Below are 17,966 nucleotides of genomic sequence, written 5' to 3' on the forward strand. Positions count from 1 at the left end.
GGACACTGGACCAGCCAGTTGAGTCAAGGATGACTTCCCAGAAGACAAGATAAACTTGAATTAAGTATTAAAAGGAAAATAGGAACGAGCTAAGGGAAACACATGTAAAGTGCTGGTCACAATATCTGTATATATTAGTTAGAAATTTTGGTTGGCAGGTAACAAAGATCCACCTGAGCTTACTTAATCAAAAGGAGAATGAATTAGAAGGACACTGGGAGTATCTTTTCAGAGTCAAGGATTGATTGGAAAGCCATGTCCTGGGAAGGACAACCTTGGACTGAAGCACTATAGGGAGTCCAAGAGGATCCCTCCCTCTTTCTGAAGCCTTTGCTTCTTTTCATATTTCTGCTTTATTCACCATCTTCTTGCAAATAAGCTTTTGCCATTTTTCAGTCAACATGGAAGAAAATGACTTCCCATATTAAGCTGTTAAGCTTCTATTTCTTCTGTTCAGACAGAATCTCTGAATCTCATGGTTTCAATTTCAGATTCCCAAAAACAGGGACTGGGCAAATTTGACAAGTGATCCATGATAAGCTGTATGAACTTGTCATTCCTCTTCCAACCATATGGATGTCTGTTGGGGAAAAAGGCCCAGTAGGTACTTCTACGTCAGTACGTATCTGATGCTTCCAAAACACTAAACCTTTTCCCTTTCTGGAAAACTGTTAAATTATGCTGATTTTAATTTTTATTCTTAATTTTAATGGACTATTAACACATAATGAAATCAATGTAAGAAATGGATTTTAAAGAGAGGTTTCAACAAGGAGAAACCTGGACTGGTGATGGACTTTAAAGATCCCCAGTGAACTTACATGTGCTTCATGAGAGGGCATGGGAGGAGAGCATACAGATAGAATTAATTAGATTTAGAAAAGGTCATAATGATTTGAAGCCATTTGGGTCAGCCTCTATTTGTGTGTAGGAGTATGTGTCGTTTTTTCCTTTTCTCTGTTTGCTAGCATAAAGCACCTGTCTTTTCTTAAAGTTCTGAGTATCTATTATTTGTTCTTAACCTGCCTTTACTGATTCTAGGAATAAAAAAAAATAAGACATTTTTGCTATCTTAACCTTGAGAGCTTTTCCGGTTTCCTTCTGGTTCACATAAAATCTATGGAGTTATTCTTTTTAAACAGATTCTGATTTTTTTAAGTGATAGATTGTTGTCTTTAAGTGCGTGCTGCGTAATTTCCCACCTGGTGTTTTCCATTTGATAACGTATTATTGCACCTCATTCAGCACATTCAACATTGTTCAGGTTTCTCCGGGATGTGGCCCTTTCATCTGTAGTTAATTTAGCTATTTGACCAAAGAGAGTAGTAGTCCTGAGTAGAGAGAATAAAGGATAAGTCAATCAGGAGACACCCCTTAATAACCAAAAGCTACCGCAAAGTTAAGTTTCAGTCCCTGTGACCTAAAACCTCCTTTTAAATCAAGCCTTGAGAGGGTCTGAGTGTGGCTGGGTGTGGTTAGATGTGTGGAGCAGAGCAAGGACAGAGCAGACATGAGAGTTGGTGGGAATTCTACCAAGTGTGCTGATCTTGAGAAGCTTTCACCAAGGCTGCTGTAAAGCTAAAGTTTGCATCAGAACCACTGACTGATTTTCTTGGTAACAGGGGAGGAGGAAGACGAAAGCAGACCTAAGTTACACTTCATAGAACAAGACTTACTAAAAGCCTTATTTTTACATTTTTCTTTCCCCAAATCCCATACATCGCGTCTCTTCCTCCCTTCTTCATATAAAATTTCAAAAATCATTTCAATATCTTGCTTGTAGCTCTGTCTTCCTTTCTCTCCCTTTAGTATGTTTTTTCTTCCACTACAGTCTCTTCACATCCTTTCTTATGCAAGTGATTCTTGTCTCTTTTTCATAGCTATGATGCCTTATAATTTGTTACAATTTGCTAGGTATTTCACATGCATTATCTCACTTAATCCATACAGCAATCTTATTCTCCCTATTCTTAGATAAAGAAACTGAGGCTTCAAGATGTCGAGTGACTTGCCCAAAGTCTCACAGCTTCTGAGTTCTAAAGCTGGGACAAGATCTCAGTTGTATCTAGGTGTGGCCAAGGCTGCCAGGCCCATGTTCTTAGCTTCTCTCCTGTGATATTTGCCAATTATAGAACTTTTGAAAGAAACACAAAAGTAGAAATATGCTTTTTAAAATACCCATAATCTCCACATCCACCTAGAATGAGAGCTGAAACTTTATCTTTCCTTCCAGTATTTTTTAATGTATAATGAACAGGAATTTCAAAATTTTAACACAAGCATTTGGTGATTATTTTTGATGAATTAATATCCTTAAAAAATATATAAAACCACAAATCATTTTATAGCAAAATATACTTTAATACCTTTGACAGAGAGTAGCTATTACATGTTATTTTAAATTATATCTTCAAAATGGAACAAATAATTTGTTAGGTATTATTTGACTTTTCAGTGATACTATATACTGTTCCAGAATACTTCCTTGTTTAGTGCAAAATTTAGATGTGATTCTGTGGACATGTTAATGATGAAATGTCCTTTTTGTTTCTAAGATATTTTCTGCAAGGAAATGTACCAGAATGTCCAAAAGAAATGAGACTAGGAGAGGATTAACCTTTTAATTTTGTGGGAAATTCTGGTCCACAACGAATACTGTAGACTAATATCTGAAACAGCAAGCACTGAAAGAGTGAAACCACCAAAGTAATTACATGGGTAGAGTCGGGAGGAAATGTGCATGTACATGACTTTCTAATACCCTGCCTCAGAAATATGATAGAGGCTGCACTTTTTACTGGGATAAAGTATTGTTTGAGTTTGAAGCTAGTGATATAGTTATATGTTTCAAAATGAACGTAAGTGGTGGCTTTACTCACAAAGCTTATCTGCTTGTAGAGAAAGCAAATTAATTTAAAATAGCTATGACCCTCTGGCCAAATGCTATCTCAAATGATTGGGAGGCAGAGAAGTTGAGTGCCCTAGTTTGGCTTGATATTCTTTTCTTTCTATTTTAAGAATTTGAATATAAACTCCTCCCCTCACACTCCCATTTTTTTTTTTAATCTTAAATGATCAACTCTTGGTAACTTTGTATTAGCGTAGGCTTCAGAAAAAGAGAAAATCAGGTTGGAATGATGTCTCTGCCCACACCAACACTGTGACTTGTCAGTAAAATTCCATTGCCTGTGAAACGAGAATCAATGCTCCATAAATGGTTTGACTTAATTACGAGCGAGTAAGTGAAGTGACTAGAATGCTGTGGCACCTAATAGGTCCTCTAAAAATTTCAATTTCCATCCTGTTCACCTTTCAACAAATCCTTGAGCATAACATCTTTGACTCACCTATCAATAGCTGCATCTCTTAGATGTATGGTATGTTACAATTTACACAACCATCCGTATTCGTTATCTGTCTGGTTACTCCTTTCGCTAACCCTAGACATGCTTTTACTCTCTTTTCATAGGAAATTAAAGTTCAAAGGGATGAAGTGATCTGACCATGGTCACACAGCTGATACACAGCTGGGACTCAAATCCAGGCCTCCTAACTACTAGTCCAGTGCCCTTCTCAGTGCACTGAAGCTGCCTACTTCATCCACATGTTCAGGCAAAAACATCTGATTTAGACTGTAATTTCCTCACCCCAGCAATCGACAATTAAGGATTCCACTGTATACAAAAGGAAAAAATTTAGTAGAGTTTGAATAGATATAGCATCCAGAATTTTTTTAATGTCAGCCACTCCCTTCTATGGAAAGCAATGTTTTAAGATATGATTAGTATTCTGAGCATTGGGTGATGGTAAACATTATGTTTTTGCATTATCATGAGATGACAAAATTACCCACTCTCAAAGGACCAGCTGCTGCAGGGTGGCTGGCACCCGTGATGCCTACATTCTCAAAACTATCTTAATTGGTAGTTTTGCGTGATTTTTTTTTAGTCAGTCAGAGGAAATGTATGTGTAAACCTATTAAAGCCATAGCATCTGTTATAATGAAATGACATCACTGAATCTTACTAAGTGAAAAAATGTTCCATCTCAGGATTTTGAAGCTATTCAGGGTTCTCATGAGACAAGAGTTCCTATAACTCAGCTCCTCAAACAAGTATAGAAAAGTTATGGACAAAAATGACAGGAAAATTCTTCCCATACTTTTTGTTTAATATTTCCACTACCATATTATAATTTTGAATTGATGTGCAGAACGTACATGAAAGTGCTCATCACATTAGATGTGTGGTCCTAAGAGGAAAGACCCCACATTTTGATATAGGAAGACCAGAAATCGTATCCAATCTCTACCCAAATTGCCGACAGTTTTAGACACAGAATTGAACCACTTGCAACAATTCCCCTTTCTGTAATGTGGATAAAAAGTCTTATTCCACAAGATTATGAGAAGGACCCAATAGTAAGAATATTATAAATCAACAAATTTTGCACTGCTACCAATGACAACAGTTTATTAGGGGCTTATTGCATACCAGGCTCTGTGCTAAGGATTTACATGTATATTTTCTCACTTAACCTTCCCCCAAAGTCTTTATAGTAGGTATTACTATTATATGTATTTTACAGTTGAGAATATGGAGGCTGAGAGGTTAAGAAAATTATCAGTGTTTATAAATTTAGGAAACAAAGGGCCCAATAATTAAACTTAGACTTATTCTTTCATTCATTTAATAAATATTTGCTAAGGAATAGATCTCCTGAACAAAGTCAGGCACTGTTTGGAAGAAGGAAATGGAGAATAGAAGGTGAGTAAGCAACCAGTCATTTTCACTTTATCCTGGCCACTGTGTGGAGAATAGATTGAAAGTTGACAAGAGAGGACAGAGAGAGTAGGTAGGAGACTGTGGAAGTAATCCAGGTGAGAGATGGTGCTGACTTCAACTAGGGTGGTAGCAATGGAGAGGAAGAAACCTGGATGGATTGCAGATGTACTTTGTACATAGAGCTGATTGTGTGGTGGTGGAGGGAGAGAGGAGTTAAGCAAGAGTAGCTCCTTATTTTTCTCTCTGAGCAACATGGTGACGTGAGATTGGGAACACTAGAATGGATGTGCAGAGTGAGGGAAAGACATCTTTCTAGTCTCGAGCCACATACTCTTAACCATTATTAATAGTATCTCTATCATCATGAACATAAAAGAGGTTTGAATTCCATGGCCACATAACTATAAACTACCTGGGAAGCTTTATGGAAAAGTCACATTATTCCTTCCCGTAAGACAAATGGCAAAAAGGAAAGTTTAATGTAGAACTTGTCATAATTCCTGGTTTTCAAAATAAGTACCTAGGGCAAGAATGGTCTGAGATTTTCTTTGAACTTTGTGAAATCTGAACTTCAAAACATATAATATGGGGCTGGCTCCGTGGCCGAGTGGTTAAGTTCACGCGCTCCACTGCGGTGGCCCTGGGTTCGGATCCTGGGCAGTGGACATGGCACCGCTCGTCAGGCCACATTGAGCTGGCGTCCCACATCCCACAACTAGAAGGACCTGCAACTAAGATATACAACTATGTACAAGGCCGGGGGGGGGGGGGGGGGGTGGGCGGAGAATAAAACAGGAAAAAATAAAAATACAAAAAGATTGGCAACAGTTGTTAACCCAGGTGCCAATCCTTAGAAAAAAAAACAAGGAAGATTGGCAACAGTTGTTAGCCCAGGTACCAATCTTAGAAAAAAAAAAACCTATAATACTCTGAGACAAATTTGAGGAAAAACAAACACTGGAAGATAATTTGCTAGAAAGGTAACAGGTTTATTTTTGATGATCGAGTCATATTATTGTTTTTCTTTCTATATTGTTATATTTTTTAGATTTTCTAAAATAGTTGCATATTACTTTTATAACTAGTAAATTAAGGATTCAAGAAAAATTAAGCTATAAAGTTACATTTGCTATGTCTGTATAGACCATGGTAGTAAGTTCTGAGAACCACTCAAATTGTAACCCTCAGGCAAACCAATTAAAACCAATCAAAATATTGATGTAACTGACAGAGACCTTAAAATTTGTCTCCTTGTAACTACACCGTATGTAATGCAGTCCCAGTTAGAGTGAACTGGAATACAGGATGGGACCAGACCAGTAGGGTGGTCAATTTGGGAAGGCTGGGAAGGCTGAGGAGTTTAAGGTTTTCTTGATTTGCTTCATTTGAAGTGTTCCTTCCAAATGTCAACATTTTTAAATTGCTTATCCTCTTTGCTTCTCCATATCTTAAGGTCAGATCATTATAATAATATTCTTTAAGAAACCCTCCCAGCCACTCCTGACCTTTACGTCTTTTCCTGTCTTTCAGGGTCAACGATTGTATCTTGCGGGTGAACGAGGTCGACGTGTCAGAGGTTTCCCACAGTAAAGCAGTGGAGGCCCTCAAAGAAGCGGGGTCTATCGTTCGGCTGTACGTCCGCAGAAGACGACCCATTTTGGAGACTGTTGTGGAAATCAAACTGTTCAAAGGGCCTAAAGGTAATACAAACACAAATGGCTCACAATCAGACACCAATGAAAAATCGTTTGGCGGCAATTTATGCTGTAACCACCAATGATATACTCTCTTCTTTTATCTTCTGACTTTCAGTGCTTACCAAGAGATTTGAAATCCTGCAACAGTGGTTTTTACAGAAGGTCAAGGAAATCAATACTCAAAATATGAACTCAGATAAGGAAAGGATAGATTTATGTAGGAATATCCTTATAAACAATAATAACCACCCTTTATATTTTTCTATAAATTTTTAATCTTACTGAATCATCATGATGTGCCTGGCATATTAATACTTTCTAATTTTTCAGATATAAATAGTAATCCCTCTCATTTGGTAAAATAGTAATATGAAGAATAATAATTAGTCTGTCCTAAAATAACAAGGGTCATATTTTTTATAACACTATTGTGATTTGTTTTGATTTTGTAATACTCTTATGTGTTGTGCCCAATAAGTACTACATAGCATCTTATACTTGCAATAGTCAAAATAAGTTAAAATTTATTTTCTTGAAATGTTCACAAATCTCTTGAGGTAACTACAGTTACCCCGGGGAGTCACATAAACAGTGAGATGACTCATTATACTAATTTTTAAGAATAATCCTTTGAGCTCTGCTCTTCAGAATGGTGACCTTTAATATTAGCTTAACAGTATTTCAATTTTTTTAGAAAAATCTAATAGTTGCCTTAACAGTATATTAAATATTATAGAAGATGATGACTGGATAGTTACTGTATTCTTTTAGTAAATCATTTCTCTTTCCCTCAAAATCTATTTAATCTCTACTGTTATATGGGATCAAACAAAATAAGCACCTCTCTGGAAGGCAGTAGTAGGTAGTATTTAAAATCTCAGAGCCAAGAGTCAGACAGGACTGAGTTTAAAAACCTGGTTCAGCCACTTATTAACAGGATGACGTTGACTGGACCAATCTTCTCTTATTAAATGGGCACCATAGTAGTAGCATCTATCCTTTAGGGTTTATGAGAATTAAACATTTAACTACAATCTGGCACATGGTGAGCAGTAGAGCTTGCTGGTTAAGAATGCAGCCTCCAGAACACAAGTACCTCGGTTGGAACTCTAGCTCTGCAGCTCACTGGCCGTTTGAGCTTGGGCAAATTGCTTAACCTCTCTGAGCCTTAATTTTCTCATCTACAAAATGCAGCTAATAATAGTACTTGCCCCTAGAAATTGTTAGGATTAAATGAGTCAATTCACATAAAGTGTTTAGAGTAGTGGCTGACACAAATTGACTGTCCAACGAATATTAGCTATATCTACACATCATTTGTAGTATTTTTTGTTACATATAGTTTCAGTCTTTGCTACAATTGTTTGGAAATGTATTGAAAATTTGCTTGAAGATCCCTCCTGGGCTAAATTCAAAGCAGTAAAATCACAGAATTTAATCTGGAAAAAAAAAAAGAAAAGAAGTAAAGCATTTCCATACCACATTGTCTGTAGAAAAGACTTTCTACCCTACATGTTTACTAAAATCGTATTTCAGGGTGTTTTAAAGCTAAACAAAATGAGCATCACACTTTCTATTAAAAAGATATACTATATATAAATAACGCGTAGATACTTCTACAATTCAATCAACAGCAATTATTCAACACAGCCCTAAGGCGAATACTGGTTTTAAGTGCCCAGCAAAGTAGTACCACCCATTAGCAGGCCTCCTGCGAGCTGAGTCACTCCACGACCTCCAGCTGCTCAGCACAGCACTTAAAGGTTCTAGGGGATCGATAACCAGAACTCCTTGATTTTATCCGGAACATATTTTTTGGATCTTTATCTTTGGTATTAGGGCTCCCTCTGGCTGGTTTACTTCTATGTTGTTTTCTCCTTTGAGCTGGGAGTGGGGCAGGAACTGCCCTGGGACATAGAGAGAGAGGGAAGTGGACACAGGTGAGCATTAATCCACCAGGAACACCCAGGCAATAACCCAATGAAAGGACACAGTATATGGGTGATGGGCATGGTCTGCTGAGACAAGGAGAACCAGGAAATGGTTAGAACTAACTTTACATCCCTGAAAGCAGGCTCCTGCCAAATCCCTGTAGAGGGGTGTGGGCCTGTGGGTCCTCTTGGGATTATGTTGTCCGTCATATTTTTTGTACTGTCACCATACAAAGGTCACTGAGGGGGATTTGTTTCTCTATATAAAGCTTATTGATTTATAAGGAAAGAAACTGTTTTAGTCACTGTTTAAATTGCCAATGCCTCCCATTGCCTTGAACACAGGAAGTGCTGAATCAGAGTAAATTGAATAATTAAATTGGATTCTACACTACACCTGATGATACCTTGCCATCTTAACTTCACTTGGCACCTTATAGTTCTTGATTTTTGAACGGTGATATATTAAAAAGAAATTTCTACCAACGTTTAACTCATTCCATGAAAATTCTTATGCACTGGGGATGATGATGATGAATCAGATGTGATTCTGAAGGGAGAATCAGGTAGTTCTAATGGGAGATGGAGACATAAATTCAACTAACTTTAATGCAAGGCAGAAAGAAATCAGCTCTGTGATGGAACTTGAGCCATGATTCCAATCGGGCAAAAAGGAGATATAATTCATCTTAACCAAAAGAACCAAAAGGCTCCAGAGAATTTAAAATTAACATGTGCCCACAGGTCCTTATCTGCCCTTCACTGAGCATATGGGTGCCCTCTATACTTGCATCAACACTCTAGCCAGCTGTGCTAACTAGCCTCGATTATGTATGTATAATGCAGAGAATTGGATGTGTTCGTTAATTTAGTCTTTCAATGATTCAACAAGTATTTGTTGTTTGTTATGTGCTTGGCATAGAGCTAGGCAATGAGGCTTCACAAAGAAAATAGAGTTCTTGCTCAAGGAGATTATAGTCTGATGTAGAAAACACCAAAGTATAAGTTGGGAAAAATGTTATACATGAACATGAAAGGTTGTAAGGAGGTACCAATTAAATAATGCGTCAAAGGAGACTTCTCTGAGGAAATTCCACTTAAGGTAAACTTGATAAATAAAAATGGAAGTTAGCCAGATAAAGAGTGGAGGAGAGCACCCAGACAAAGTAAAAGCATGTGTGTATGAAGGCCCTAACATAGGAAAAAATTTTGATACCTTCTAGGAAGGTAGTTGTGGCTGGAGTTTAATGATAGAATAATGAATGACATGAAATGATATTGTCAAGGTAAGCAGGGTCCAGATCTTGAACAGCTTTGTTGACCATATTTAAATATTTGTTATTTTATTTCAAGTGCAATGGAAAGTTATTACAAAATTTTCAGTATGGGAGCAACACGATCAAAGCTGTTGTTTCAGAAGATCATTTGGCTACTGTGAGGAAAAGGCATTGAAGGGGGCAAGAGTGAGAGCCGAGACCAGTTAGGGGTCACTTGGAGAACGTAGAGAAAGGTGGATGGATTCAAGCAATATGTTGGAGATATAACTGATGCCACTTACTGCTAATCTAGTTGTGGGATATGTCCAAGGATGAGGCTCCATTTTCTAATTGAGCAATTCAATGGATTGTGGTGCCATTTGTGAGATGGGGAAGACTAAGGAGGAAACCTTGTGGGGAGAAGATTAGGAATTCACTTTTGGACATCTTGGGAAGCCTGTGATGCATCTGAAAAGGAAAACCCAAGGAGATAGAACTGGAAAACATCTGTCTGAAAACCACGTCAAATCAATATTCTGAATTTTCTTAATATTTCATCAAATTTCTGGAGTTGGGGAAATACCAGAATAATTGATGTTCTCACTTTTCATCAATAATCTTTGATATAAAAATCATGACTATGGCTACTTGAGCTATTTTGAACAGTTATATCACTTTTCATCAATAATCTTTGATATAAAAATCATGACTATGGCTACTTGAGCTATTTTGAACAGTTATAAGCATTTAGTATGTCTGTTTTATGGACATTATTAATGCCCAGACTGGTTTTGTTTGGGGATTGTTTTTGATTTTATTTGTTTTTACATGAGATACAAGATAAACAGTGTTATTCCTTCTTGTTAAGGGACTCCTTGAAAAAAATAATTTGTGGTAGAAGTAAATTTAGTTTTCCAATTCTCTACCATTATGTTTATTCCATCTATTTTCAAATTACTAATTCTGAGATGACCTTTGATGTATGTGATTCTCTATTTATAGCAGTGCTAATCTTCCCAATATTTAACTAGAATCATCTAACTGGTGATTTATGACCATGTATTTCAGTAATGAATATTTAGGTAATATGCACTACTGAATTAGAATGTCTTTTCTTAACAATATATGAAAATTTCCCTGACCTCACAGTTACAGATTTGGTCATTGCATGCAGCTGGGGTATCTGTGTGTGGGCAGTCAGTTGAGAAAAATATGGGTAATCATGTATAGGAAGTAGTGATTAGGCAAATCCATTTAGACTTGCCTGGCCACCAAAAATATTCGTGGGAAAAATCCGAAGTGCACATGTGGTTTCCCAGGAAACAGATTTACAATAAAACTTGTTCTAGTGACTTTCCCAAGAACACTCTAAGTCATAATTTCTAAGGAGCTACATAATTAAATGTGTGCAGACTATTCATTTCTGTGGCCTAAGCCAAAGAAGCCTAAACCTGTATGAGAAATGAGGTGGCTCTTTTTGAGATGTTATGTTGCTCAAGGATAATATTGCTAGTTTAAGGCAAGTTCTGACACTGAAACGTTCAGGCCATAGCTCTATTAGTACCCAAAGGTAGACTTGCTTGTGGCTTTATTTTAGTCACCTTATTTTTTAATAAACACTGAAAGAATGGTAAAGTCTATCTAGCAAAAAAATTCAGCAGTTCTCCTCTGTTATTTTTTAAAATGGTTTAAAACATCCTCTGTTTCAATGTCTTCATAGATAGATAGATTTGCAGTTATAGAGCTCTGTAACAATGCGAACTGAAAATGCAGTGAAGATTGTAGCTCTCAGCTTTGTCCAAGATGTAAAATTAACTATAAAGTACACTGACTGTAAAAATCACTAGACTCATGGCAATTTATAATGCACATAATTCAATCATTAGAGAAGTGACATTTGTAGTGGTGAAGTTCCTGGACATCTTTAAGTAACTATGGGACCTAGAGCAAGTGTCCTAACCTCTTTGTGCCTCATCTTCCTCATCTGCAAAATAGATATAATTTGAGTATCTAATTCATAAGGCTATTTTCAGGAAAATAATTATAAATTCTCAATACATGTTTTTACTCTTTTTGTTATTGTAATTGGCTAAAAGTTGAATAAAGAAAAGCAGCAAAGCACCTACTCATTCCGGTGCATTAAAAGCACCTCCCATAACATTTTACACAATCTTGTCCTTTAGCAAGTATTAATATTCATTGAATTAATGAACTGAAAGTTAATTAAAAGTTTTTAATGTTCAGCAACTTCAGATGGAGTCAATATATGTTTTTGTGCATTAACTCATATTTCTGCATACATATTAACATACATATAAAAATGTATTGGTTAGCACGTGTATGTGCACCTATATCATATATGCAGCTGTGTTGTTCTCTCTATCTCTGTACGTACTTATTTCTAACAGGTCTGAGTTATGTTGTGGCATATGAATCTATGTTTTATGAAAATGTACATATATGTTTATATTTTTCCTTAGTTTTCCTAATTTGGGCATATGTTTCAGTAGAATCCATGTGTAGAAATACCTCTGAGCAAGTTGAGAATTGACCTGAGGATGTCTCCTTAGAGCCAGCTTCCTCCACCTGCTCCTTCACAGTGCAATCTGCCCCTTCTTCTGATCTCTCCATTTATGTTAAAGATTGCTCTACTACTCACATTGAAAAGCTCGAAGTCCTTTTCTTTTGATTCTTCTCTCTTCTTTGCTGCCTTTATTAAATCAAGCATCATGTCCTTTGGAAGCCACCTCCAACCTAGCTAGTCTTCTCTTTAAAATCTCCACTGCCATTGTTATGGTGTTCGTATCTTCGTTTTATCTTGTCTGATCTGCTGTAATAGACTCCATTGTCAGTCCCTCCCTTCTGTACCTATACCCCTTTCCTAGTTCAGTCTTCCAAAAATCACAGCTCTATTAACTGTTCTCACCTGCTCAAAAGTCTTCGTTGCCACTGGATAAAAATCTAAATGTTTTACCATAGCATTTCACAGGCTCTCTGATCTCCCTCTCCTCCAGCGACAAAATGCAGTTCCAGCCTTCTCTCTTCTCTCATTCATGCATCTCCTGATCCAGGTGAGCTGGATTACGTACAGTTTCTGAAACACGTGCCATACTCTCCTAATAGGAGAGAAAAGATCTAGGCCTTTTCTCATCCCATTCCCACCTTTGCCTTTCCTTACTGCTGTGACCACTGCCTGTGGATATCATATCCATCTCCCAAGAGCCGAACCAGTTCAATTCTACCTCCTCCACAAAGCTATCACTAATTGATCCCATCAGAAGCAAGCTTTCACTTCTAAGAATTTCTAAAATGCTTTATTCCTTTCTCTTCTGTCCGTTCTTTTGTTGCCAGGCCATCCAAGCAACCCATAGAGTATAGAAAGATAGCTATCAAGAACCCAAATTAAGATGATAAACAAGCTGCTTTTTTCTAACAGTTAAGATACTGAGTTTATGTTCTCTACCCTGGCCTGTGCTAAATTTGAAACATTTAGTGAACATCTAAGAGGGAAGTACAGGTCCTAGGCTTAGGCTGTGAGCAAACTCTGGGAGGTAGATGGGAGGAATTGGGGTGAGGAGATGGAGGAGAGTCTGAGACAGAACATGACCATCGTTGCCATATGCCAAGGGGAAAAGGAACGGCCAAGATGGAAGCTGAGTGATTTTACTGCTGAGAGGAGTTCTTTATGAGGGAAACTCTTGTGTTGGCCCCTTTTTTACACACCTTACAGAAACCATCTGTTCAAGAGATTGGGACAAAACAGGATTTGAAGCATCTAGCACTTTGCTTAATAGACCAATTAATCAAAAACCAATTTCCAAATTATTGCAGATTTTTATTTTACTTTTTGTTAATAGTCTACATGACAGATTTACTGTCCAGCTTGGTTAAATAACAACTTGGCATGCATTTGATATTACAGACAGAGAATTTCTCAAATATCCAACTTGAATGAGCTTTACAGCTTGTCTATATCTGCCTACTCAACGCATTTCTCTAATCTGTCCTTGTTCCTCCATCTGCTCTTGTCTTTTCTCTTTCTGACACTAATATGGCCAGAGTGAACTTTCTCAGAGTTGATGTGAGGACCTCATGTGACAGTTTTCAGAGCTGGTCATTTGGTAAATTGACTATCCTACAGCTTGATTTTTGGTGTATAGGCTTAGACCTGCAGGTATTGAGCACATTATAAATACTCAATGAACATTTGAATGAACTAAGGTTTTCATTAAAATGTCCGTGAGAGATTGTCTGCACTGAAATTCTTTTTATCCCCTGTCCATGAATAGCTTTACTGACGGTGTTCTCTAACAAGTGGGACTACTATCAACTGACCATGACAACTTCGGAAAGTTTAGGTTAGCAAAAGTTTCAGTTGTCCAGAATTCAGTTGTTTATACCGAAGCAGTTCACCAGACTGCTGGGAAAAAACTGAACACAAAGATTATGCAAGTGTTTTGATTACTGGCGTCCAACCATTTACTGCATCAAGGGACACCATACTACTACATTCCCCCCTTGCATGCCATAGGGTAAATTATAACATGTATTTATTTGTCAATGCATGTGCAAATGTGTCTCTGAATGCAAGGCACAGTTTCCTCTTTATTCAGGCCCATGTCCCAGGCTCTGAGTTCTAAGTGGTCGGTAAACCTGTTGGTGGTAAAAGGCCATGCTGAATAATGGTTTGACTCTTAATAAGCACAAATAGCAAATTCAGCTGTTTGGTATGAGGTCTCAAAACACTATATTTTCCTTTTAGTGCTAAAATTTTTTTCAGTCCTTTTGAATTACCAAAATTACTCCCTTGACTACAGAGGGGGATTTGCTTGAGTGATTGTGTAGTTCAACCTTTTATTGAAATATAATATTTAGGGTCAAAAAGAAAACATCTATTTGTGTTAAGCCAGGGAAATAGTCTTCCTGGAAATAAATTGTGGCTAAATCATAACTCTCTGTCCCCCCAAAGAACAAATCCTTTTTTAAATTGGACAAAGGACAACACATTTGATGAGTTTTCCTTGTTCCTCAGCACTTTCTGTAGGATTTCTTCAATATGTACATGGTTAGTTCCTGACTGTTTCTGGAGGAAAGATATGTGCTTGTGGATTGGGAGGCTCTTTCTCTAAGCTAATATTTGGTCAAGTCTTCATAATGATATCTGTAAAAAAGCTCTCTCATGAGACCTTGTAGCAAATGATTTATTAATGAAAAAACAAACTACAAATATTGTCATTATAATCCCCACTGTTTTGTATATTATAATATTACAGGAGAGTAAAACAATTGATTACATTTGCTAAATCCTTTTGGAAATTAAAGAATGATGCCACTCCTCTCATTTTCCCTTTGAGGTGAATGTGTGGCCATTGTTTCTTTTCCTAGTTTACTTCTTTGCTGTTTAAAGCTAGCTCATAATTTTTAACAGAATTCATGATCAATGACTCCTTGAACAAATCTTTAAAGTCAAAATTATTTTTGCAATGATAATTTCAGAATTAAAAAATGCATTGCGTTAGATGTAGTTTTGATTTTTTGCCAATCAAAAATTTTATAATTCACATAGCACTGTTTACCTAGCTATGCATATTTGCTGAGGTAAATATTTATCTACATGGCATCTTTAAAAGTTTTAAAAGGAAATGTTTTGTCATAGTAAATACTATGACTATAAATCTTTCCAATTTATGATCAGCAGCAAAGCAATTCATGAAAAGACTTTAGGGTTTGGACCGTCCCTTGTTGTACTTGACTGTCAAATGGGCTTATTAAGGGGCTGCCTTGGTTATTGTGAGGATTTAATGAGATACTTGGTACAACTCAGTGCCCAATAAATTTAAAGTATTCTTCCTTGTTTACTTTTTTAAGAAGCAAATATGTACAGAAAATAATTATCCATTCACTCAATAAATATTTTATTTCAAAAACATTCATTAAGCCAGGCAGTTCTAAGTTCTAAATCAAAGGAACAACAATAAAGAAAGAAATTTTGGCTTTTCTCCCAAGTACCTTCTTAGAACATGGCATTCATCTAGACTGAAATAACACAGTCCTCGTCTTCTGGCTGGCACTGGCTTCACACTAAATTCCTCATGGTCCCCAACCTAAATCCATCTTGGTTCCCCAACTCATCAAACAAAGTGCATTAAATTCTTCTCTGTCTATGGAACATTGAGATCCAATAAAATTAAAGATTGCAGTATTTTTTAATCATGGATTGGGACTCCGAATGCCATTAGCTGTCTGTCAAAAGCCTTGTACTATCTGGCCTTTGTCTCCAAGCATAATTCAGTTGCAGATAGATACCTTGGACACTTTATCTCTTACAGAAAAATAAAATTAAATCTCTGTTTTTAATATCCATAAAGAAAGCCAACTTAAGGATTTTTAAACATGGAATATGCTATGAGTTAGCCTGTTAAGAGATCCAACCAAAAGTCCACTGGAAGTTGGAAATTTGCACAATAAAGATGGTATGAGGAAAGGTTGAAAATTATCAGTTGAGGCTTAAAAAGAGAACAGTTAGGAAGAAGGAAAAGTAAAAATAACAAAGGAAACAAACTAGGCACATTCTTCTAGGCCAGTCAATACCTAGTAGTCGTGAATGAAGAAGGCATATATAATTTGTTCAGTATAGGCCATTAGTCTTAGGAAGAAAGAATTCAATAGTTGCTTCCCGGGAACCTAAAAATATTCACTGAATATTTATGAGTAGTTGAGTCATATGAGAAAATTTAGCTTTCATAGATCCATTCATTTGAATAAACTGAATGGGATACCAGTTTTTAAAAATCATAATAATTTTGATATGCAAGAATTCTTAGGTGTCAAATATTTAATCTCTCAAAATACACACGTTCGCTCATATATTTAGCAAAACATTAATTGAACACCTTTTGAGTACATAACTAAAAGTTGGAGATAGAGACCTGGTGTACCCTCAAGGGAGATAGTGGTCCCAGTATAGTGTGTGAAATGTATATATACCTAGGTAATTACAATGTCACCAGATAAATATATACATAGGCTTTAGCAAGGAAGACTTGACCAAGACTTCAACTTCTGCTTTAATGCTCTGGGAAGAAAAAGCTTTCCAATACTGGTGATAGCTGTTCACGTGGGACACTGTCCCAGTCATTGGATTTTTTTCCCTTATAATTGAGCTGAGCTGGAATTCCTTTGAAATTGTCCATTAATCTTATTTCTGATCCCTCCAGCTGTGATGAGCAACTCTTCCTAGGAGAGCCCTTCATACATTTGTAGGTCACTGTCAAGTCTCCTCTTAGATCTCTCTCCTTTAGACTAAGGAGCCTCCGTTTTATAACCATTTTGATACATCTTGATTTTCAGACCCTTTATTTTACTGCTTTCATCCTATGAATTTTCTCAAGTTTGGCAACATATCATCTAAATGACAATACACAGAACTGTATATAGAGATCCCTTGGTATGCCTATAGGTACAGGCCATGGTGAATAGAGTTCTGTATATGAGCTTCATACTCTGCTTATTTAATATAATATAAAATTGTGTTAGCTTTGTTTCTAAGACTCTTTCTGTTGGTTCATGTCAAGATTAAAACCAGTTAAATACTTCATATGAACTACTGGCTATCAGATATATTCCCTTTTATTTTAGAATAATTGATTTTTAATATAAATTTATATTCATCTCTATTAAATATAATGTTGTTGGACTGTACTTAGCATCCATAGCTATTGATATCATATTAATAGTAATTCAACCATTCCTCATATTAGCCACCCTTTCCTCATTGTGTTAATTGCAGGTGACATGAAGGTAGATACATATATAGATGGAATTCTTAGAAACAGGAAGGAATTTGGCAGAAGCACATGTTGTCCAGCACATATAGATATGAAAATGAATGCCACAGATGTAAGGAAAGACTGGGTATAAAAATAATAGAAAGGTAAAGATAAAAATACTGCCTACTGGCAAAATTTTCTTTGCCCTTGGTAGTATATACAAAGTATATATACAAAGTAGTGTATACAAAGCAGAATGTATGTAAAGAACGGGTTTCCAGGTTATGAGAGCAGATTAATTTTATCTGCTCACAGAAATTCTCTCCTCCAATAACTCACAAAATGAACAAAACATAAGGAAAATCAGTAGTAACAACAACAACAAATACAAGTGTTTGCTACCAGTGATAAAAAAAGGAACGAAGCACAACTTAATGCAATACACTTAGAAAACTAACAAGGGAAAGAAACAGTGGCAGAGAGGTTTAGAAAGACTCAGGTGCTTCCCCACTCCCATTCTCCTCCTGAA

At 36.6% G+C, this 17,966-nt stretch overlaps 1 protein-coding gene across 47 annotated transcripts in view; it reads left to right on the plus strand.

The window, feature by feature from the left end:
* DLG2 (discs large MAGUK scaffold protein 2) overlaps positions 1 to 17,966 on the plus strand; it is a 1,822,408-nt gene that overhangs the window by 1,303,225 nt on the left and 501,217 nt on the right. For all 47 annotated transcript variants that reach the window (XR_011541520.1, XR_011541519.1, XM_070625668.1 and 44 more), the window contains one exon: positions 6,315 to 6,484. Coding sequence is in view for 45 of the 47 variants with exons in the window: in XM_070625668.1 (XP_070481769.1) it covers positions 6,315 to 6,484 (170 nt within the window). In the remaining 2 variants the exon portion in view is untranslated. The remainder of the gene's footprint in view (positions 1 to 6,314; positions 6,485 to 17,966) is intronic.

The sequence above is a fragment of the Equus przewalskii genome, chromosome 6 (assembly GCF_037783145.1).
Source record: "Equus przewalskii isolate Varuska chromosome 6, EquPr2, whole genome shotgun sequence".
Taxonomy (NCBI): Eukaryota; Metazoa; Chordata; class Mammalia; order Perissodactyla; family Equidae; genus Equus; species Equus przewalskii.